The 7,500-nt window shown below is 52.6% G+C and overlaps 1 protein-coding gene across 3 annotated transcripts in view; it reads right to left on the bottom strand.

Annotated features, from left to right (window-relative positions):
- Positions 1 to 7,500, bottom strand: part of flna (filamin A, alpha (actin binding protein 280)) — a gene marked incomplete at both ends in the record, with an annotated part of 41,780 nt that overhangs the window by 25,514 nt on the left and 8,766 nt on the right. For all 3 annotated transcript variants that reach the window (XM_080533236.1, XM_080533235.1, XM_080533237.1), the window contains 7 exons: positions 1,115 to 1,315; positions 1,561 to 1,723; positions 2,040 to 2,117; positions 2,224 to 2,342; positions 2,787 to 2,934; positions 4,390 to 4,487; positions 5,031 to 5,285. In XM_080533236.1, coding sequence (XP_080389362.1) covers positions 1,115 to 1,315; positions 1,561 to 1,723; positions 2,040 to 2,117; positions 2,224 to 2,342; positions 2,787 to 2,934; positions 4,390 to 4,487; positions 5,031 to 5,285 — 1,062 coding nt within the window. The remainder of the gene's footprint in view (positions 1 to 1,114; positions 1,316 to 1,560; positions 1,724 to 2,039; positions 2,118 to 2,223; positions 2,343 to 2,786; positions 2,935 to 4,389; positions 4,488 to 5,030; positions 5,286 to 7,500) is intronic.

Below are 7,500 nucleotides of genomic sequence, written 5' to 3' on the forward strand. Positions count from 1 at the left end.
CTCTCTCCCCCCCCCCCCTCCCTCAGACTCCTGAGTGTGGCAGCACAGGAAGTGACCCGTAATCATGACAGGAAGCAGGGGGCCCCTCAGAGTGCCCGATAAGAAGTGGATAAATATGGGCGTGAGTCACAGGCACTGCCACACACACACACACACACACACAGAGAGAGCGAGAGAGAGAGAACATTAGCTCGGCTTAGTGACTATAGCATGGTAGGGCAGCATTTTGCTCTGCATAGAGTGTGTGTGGTGTGTGTGTGGGGGGGTATACCATGGAAAACTTAAATCTGACAATATATACATGTAATGCTTACAATCCACACGTGACCTATGGCCTAGCCCTGGCCTGTACAGTACAGACAGCAGTCATTCTGATGAGAGAGAGTGTGTGTGTGTGTGTGTGTGTGTGTGTGTGTGTGTGTGCTGAGGGAGTTTGACCTCTTTCTAGGGTCCGTGTCTTGTCAAGTGTGTGTGTGTGTTTGAATATGGTCAGACAGATGAGCACATGTCCCCCATGGACGCCTTAGAGGTCTCCTAATGGCCTACTGGGGATTGTGTACACACACACAAAACACACACACACACACACACACACACACACGCGCGCGCACACACGCGCGCGCACACACGCACACGCACACGAAAAGGCAAGCAACAACAGCGGGTACCCAAGAGAGATCCCAGGAAACAGGAAATGACAGCAGAAGGAAGAAGCTGCTCCAGAGAGAGAAGAGATACCAGCGCCATCCCTCTAACAGAGAGAGAGAGAAAGAGAGAGTGGGAGAGAAGGAGAGAAGGAGAGAAGGAGAGAAGGAGAGAGAAGGGGGGGTAAGGGAAGGGAAGTCACCAGAGAGAAGAGTTAAGACAACCAGAGGAGGACAACAAGACAACATCAGACACGGTAGATACAGACTCCAACAGAAGACATCAGAGTGAAGACAAGTATTCAGTCCCTCACCCTCCTCCCTCCTCCCCCATCTCACCATCACCCTCTTTCTTACCCAACCTCTCTCTCACCCCTCCCTCCCTCCATTCCCCATCCCCCTCTTTGTTACCCTTAACCCCCTTACCCACCCATAACCCCCTCCCTCCCTACCCACCGCCCCATCCTTACCCTCTCCCACGTTGACGCTGAAGGGGCTCTTGCTGATCTGCCCCCCGGCGAAGGTGATGGAGATGATGTGCGGCCCCTCCTGGGTAGGCTTGTAGGTGCAGCGGTAGCTGCTGTTGCCTTTATCCTCGATGAGACACTCCACCGTCTCCTTCTTACCCACGGGGTCCGTGATCACCACCTCCACCTCCCCCACGCCGGCACCTGAGAGAGGGTGGGAGGGAGGGAGAGGGAAAGAGGGAGGGAGGGAGGGAAAAAGAACAGAGGGAGGTGGTGAGAGAGGGAGAGGGAGGGAGAGGAGAGAGAGAGAGAGAGAGAGAGACAGAGAGAGAGAAACCTTTAGTATCATACTAAAAGATTGATGGCAGGATAACACGTTAACTCAGACCCCCATACACACACACACCCATACACACCCCAACACACACACCCCCCACACACACACACACCTGCGGTGTAGACGTCGAAGTAGGTGGTCTTGTTGGCGATGTTCCCTGCGGGCTCGAGGCCGGGGCCCTGGGCGGTGGCCTTGCTGCTGTCCCCCTGGGCCATGCCCACGTCCACCTCGAACGGACTCTTGTTGATGTGCAGGCCCGCAAACAGCACCGTCACCTAGGAGACACACACACTCTGTAATACACACACAGACACAGACACAGAGGAGGGTAGAGGAGAGGAGAGAGGGGAGGGAGGGAGGGGAGAGGAGAGAGGATAGAGGAGGGAGGGTAGAGGAGAGGGAAGATAGAGGAGAGGAGAGATAGGGGAGGGAGGAGAGGGAGAAGAGGGAGGAGAGGAAAGGTAGGGGAGAGGAGAGAGAGTAGAGGAGAGAGGAGAGGGAGGAGGGTTGGGAGGAGAGGGAGGGTAGAGTAGAGGAGAGAGGAGAGGGAGGAGAGGAGGGAGGGAGTGTAGGGGAGGGAGGGAGGGGTACCTTGTGCATGCCGGTGACCTTGGGGACGTAGAACACTGAGTGTGTCCGGTTCTTGTCGTTGTTGGTTGTCACCTTGGCCTGAGAGGGACACACAGAGCACGTCACCACGGCAACACCGCACTGGGAACACACCTGGTTGTCATGGAGCTGTTTCAGGTGTGTGTGAGTGTGAGTGTGTGTGTACCTCCTCTCTGTGTCCAGCGGGGTCCTCCACATACACCAGCACCTCTCCCATCCCGGCGCTGATGGTTTCCACGGTGAACACCGCCTTCTTCATCACCACGTTACCGCTGGGCTCGATACCTGGGGGGGGAGGAGGGACGTCACAGGGGTGTGTGTGTGTATGTGTGTGTGTGTGTAAGGAAGAATAAGTGTGTGTGTAAGTGTGAATAAGAGTGTGTGTGTGTGTAAGGATGAATAAGTGTGTGTGTGTGTGTGTGTGTGTGTAAGGATGAATAAGTGTGTGTGTGTGTGTGTGTGTGTGTGAATAAGAGTGTGTGTGTGTGTGTAAAGGTGAATAAGAGTGTGTGTGTGTGTGTGTAAGGATGAATAAGTGTGTGCGTGTGTGTGTGTGTGTGTGTGTAAAGGTGAATAAGTGTGTGTAAGGGTGAATAAGCGTGTGTGTGTGTGTGTGTGTGTGTGTAAAGGTGAATAAGTGTGTGTGTGTGTGTGTGTGTGTGTGTGTGTGTGTGTGTGTGTGTGTGTAAAGGTGAATAAGTGTGTGTGTGTGTGTGTGTGTGTGTGTACCTGGTCCGTAGGCGCGGGCCTTCTTGGGGTTGAGTTTGGGGCGTAGGGGCGCGCCCGGCTTCAGCTTGGACTTGGGGAACTGAGACAGGTAGGTCATGACGGAATGCTCGTCCACGTTGGGGTCGACAATCTCCTCTGGGGTGATCACCTAGGAGACCAGGGAGGGCACACACGCTAAGCATTGTTTTGGATCCACTGTTACCATGGTGATAGACACTCTCTCTCACACACACACAGTGCGGAATTAGTGCTTTTCTAAAAAATCCCAACCACAAGCCTCTGTAACCTGTCTGCCTAGCTCACCTCAAGCTGCAAAAAGCAGACACACCAAACACACACACACACACACACACACACACATTGTCTGATAGACGTCCCACACACACACTTTCTCATTGCCTGATAGAAGCCACAGAAACTGGAAGGTTGGCACAGACATACACACACACACACACACACACTCTCATTGTTTGATAGAAGGCACAGACAGACACACACACACACACACACACACACACACACACAGACACAGACAAAGACACCACTCTCTCTCTCCCTCACTCTCTGATAAAGCCACAGAAACTAGCAGGAGAAGATTGCCTGCTTCTCTGAATAAACTGGCACAGAGGTCGGAAACACCAGTGACCACAGAGACAACTGTCAGCACGCAACCAACCCTGCCAACCAGCCCTGCCAACTTCACCAAAACAACCAACCCTGCCAACCAGCCCTGCCAACTTCACCAAAACAACCAACCCTGCCAACATAACCAAACCAACCTTGCCCTAGAGCACTGTAATAATTGGCTTTAGCCAGGTTCCATAGAGAGTAGTGTAATGGTTAGCTTTAGCCTACTCCATAGAGAGTAGTGTAATGGTTAGCTTTAGCCTACTCCATAGGAGTAGTGTAATGGTTAGCTTTAGCCTACTCCATAGAGAGTAGTGTAATGGTTAGCTTTAGCCTACTCCATAGAGAGTAGTGTAATGGTTAGCTTTAGCCTACTCCATAGAGGGTAGTGTAATGCTTCGCTTTAGCCTACTCCATAGAGGGTACTGTAAAGGTTAGCTAAAATTAGCCTGCCTCCATGAAAAACACTAATGGTTAGCAGTAGTTAGCCTGACTCCATAGAGACTAGTGTGATAGTTAGCGGGGTTAGCCTGACTCCATAGAGACTAGTGTGATAGTGAGCGGGGTTAGCCTGACTCCATAGAGACTAGTGTGATAGTTAGCGGGGTTAGCCTGACTCCATAGAGACTAGTGTGATAGTTAGCAGGGTTAGCCTGACTCCATAGAGACTAGTGTGATAGTTAGCGGGGTTAGCCTGACTCCATAGAGACTAGTGTGATAGTTAGCAGGGTTAGCCTGACTCCATAGAGACTAGTGTGATAGTTAGCAGGGTTAGCCTGACTCCATAGAGACTAGTGTGATAGTGAGCAGGGTTAGCCTGACTCCATAGAGACTAGTGTGATAGTTAGCAGGGTTAGCCTGACTCCATAGAGACGAGTGTGATAGTTAGCAGGGTTAGCCTGACTCCATAGAGACTAGTGTGATAGTGAGCATGGTTAGCCTGACTCCATAGAGACTAGTGTGATAGTTAACGTACCTGAGGGATGCCCAGCCAGTCGTCAGCCTGCTGCATGGCCTCGCGGGCGTTCTCCACTGGTTTGGTCTTATCCCACTGGTCCCAGTCAGGACACAGACCTGCAGCACAGCAGGAAGAGCCGTCAACACAATGCACACACACACGCACACATATACATGCATGCACATATACACACACACGCATAACATACCTCCATGATTAAGAGGAGTGTTGGGAGGAGTACCTCACCCCCCCCCCTCCTAATCTCTAGCCCCCTGCCTGGTAGAGTTACACAGGTATGCCAAACATCCAGAGCAGGTAAACAGACCCTCACCCCACTCTCCACCTCTCTTCTCACGCTAATCACCTCTCTTTTCCCTCTCACATATCTCCTCCCGCCCCTCTACTCTCCTCTCCACCTCCCCTAATGACTGGGCTCTGACTGGGATGTGCCGCCACTCTCCTCCTCCTCCCTCCTCCTCCTCTCCAATCCTTTTTTCTACCTTTCTACCCCTCCAGGGTCACCACTCCTCCTATCCAGCCCCTCCCCATCTCCCCAAACCTTTCTCCCAGCGTTTGCCCCTCTGCACACACACACCGACACACACCCACACACACACCCACACAGCCACACAGCCACACCCACACACAACCTAATTTACCCGGGGCACAGCTGTCGACCAGCGCTCCCAAGGCCGTGCCACTCTGCCAGTCTCTGCTGAAGTTGTTGATGGGCATGTCGGGCAGCTTGTTCTGGATCCATCCCAGCAGCCTCTGCTTGGGCGTCTTCTTGCTGCTGCCCTCCTCCGACTCCTCCTCCTCATCCCACATGGGCATGGAGATGGAGTAGTGCAGGATCAGGGTCCAGATCAGACCCAGGATCAGCTTCAGGTTCCCATCTACGATGGCCTTAGAGTCTGGAGGGAGGGGGGGAACACAGGTCCCAGATCAGTATTAGATTAACATCTACGATGGCCTTAGAGTCTGAAGCAGGGAGAAACACAGGTCCCAGATCAGTATATAAACACAAGTGTAAGAGAGTCAAATTCTTAGGCTTTGATTCCTGACATTGCAGCACAAGACAATAAGGCAATAGGCAAGATAAGTCAAGATACAAAAGTGACAATAGTACAGGACATGACAGACAAATAAGACAGGATACAATTAGCAGTACAAACACTAAAATAAAATTGTACTGCACTCGGTGGCAGTGGGTGTGAGAGGTAGTATTGAGTAAGGTGACTGAGCTTAAGGTTAGGTAGTCTGTATACATGGGGTGTGTTAAGGTTAGGTAGTCTGTATACATGGGGTGTGCCTGGGGATGATAGTCAATTGTCTTCGGCTTGTTTATGAGCCTGAGTCTGTTTATGAGCCTGGGGGTAGTATAACTGTTGGTTAGACTATGAGTTTTGGCCCTGAGGCTCCGGAAGAGGTTTCGTCTTTTGGACGGCATCGGTTCGAACAGGCTGTGGTTGGGCTGGCTGGGATCTTTGATGATCCTCCGGGCTTTGCTGACACACCGTTTGTGGGGAGTTACGAGAATCCATGCCAAACCCCATTTCTGACAGACTATCTTCACATGATATACTGTAAGTGACTGCTTTAACATGGTATAAGTGACTGCTTTAAAATAATTTACTTTTTCTACTTTGGGGTCATTGGGGTGGAGGTGGGTTAGTGGTTGGGGTCATTGGGGTGGAGGTAGGTTAGTGGTTGGGGTCATTGGGGTGGAGGTAGGTTAGTGGTTGGGGTCATTGGGGTGGAGGTGGGTTAGTGGTTGGGGTCATTGGGGTGGAGGTAGGTTAGTGGTTGGGGTCATTGGGGTGGAGGTAGGTTAGTGGTTGGGGTCATTGGGGTGGAGGTGGGTTAGTGGTTGGGGTCATTGGGGTGGAGGTAGGTTAGTGGTTGGGGTCATTGGGGTGGAGGTGGGTTAGTGGTTTGGGTCATTGGGGTGGAGGTGGGTTAGTGGTTGGGGTCATTGGGGTGGAGGTAGGTTAGTGGTTAGGTTGGGGTCATTGGGGTGGAGGTAGGTTAGTGGTTGGGGTCATTGGGGTGGAGGTAGGTTAGTGGTTGGGGTCATTGGGGTGGAGGTAGGTTAGTGGTTGGGGTGGAGGTAGGTTAGTGGTTGGGGTCATTGGGGTGGAGGTGGGTTAGTGGTTTGGGTCATTGGGGTGGAGGTGGGTTAGTGGTTAGGTTGGGGTCATTGGGGTGGAGGTAGGTTAGTGGTTGGGGTCATTGGGGTGGAGGTAGGTTAGTGGTTGGGGTCATTGGGGTGGAGGTAGGTTAGTGGTTGGGGTCATTGGGGTGGAGGTGGGTTAGTGGTTGGGGTCATTGGGGTGGAGGTGGGTTAGTGGTTGCAGAAGGTTGCTTTAGGGTTCGGATCATTCTGTTGTGTTGAGACAAGAGCTGTGTGCTGGAGGGTTAAGTGATGCAAACACAGGCCAGCCCAGACATGAAGACTACATATGTACACGCACACACACCCACACACACACACACACCCACAGACACACACAACATCAACACCCCTGAGATGGTGGATTGGGGCTGATTGCTCAAGTCCTCCCCTCAGGGTGTGTGTGTTTGTTTGTGTATGCATGCATGCGTGTGTGTGTGTGTGTGTGTGTGTATGTATGTGCTTGTGAAAGACTGTGTGTGTGTGCGTGTACGTGCCTGTGAAAGAGTGTGTGTGTGTGTGGGGGGGGGGGTATGGGAGAGGCTCTTTTCCTGTTCCAGCTGAGGTGGATTAGAGTGCAGCAGAGGGAGGACACACAGCTGTGCGTTGGGGTGTAGGAGAGGCGGGTACTGGGGTATATAGGGCTAGGGCACAGGGTTCTAGTCAGGGGGGGGTACTGGGGTATATAGGGCTAGGGCACAGGGCTCTAGTCAGGGGGGGGGTGGGGTACTGGGGTATATAGGGCTAGGGCACAGGGCTCTAGTCAGAGGCGGGTACTGGGGTATATAGGGCTAGGGCACAGGGCTCTAGTCAGGGGGGGGTACTGGGGTATATAGGGCTAGGGCACAGGGCTCTAGTCAGGGGGGGTACTGGGAGCAGCAGGGAAGGTAGAGGAGATAAACAGCTACTATAAAGGAGCAGAAGGACAGGCCTGTCACCTGTCACTCTGACATCAT

Source organism: Nansenia antarctica, assembly GCF_963989245.1.
Source record: "Nansenia antarctica genome assembly, chromosome: 6".
In the NCBI taxonomy this organism is placed as follows: Eukaryota; Metazoa; Chordata; class Actinopteri; order Argentiniformes; family Microstomatidae; genus Nansenia; species Nansenia antarctica.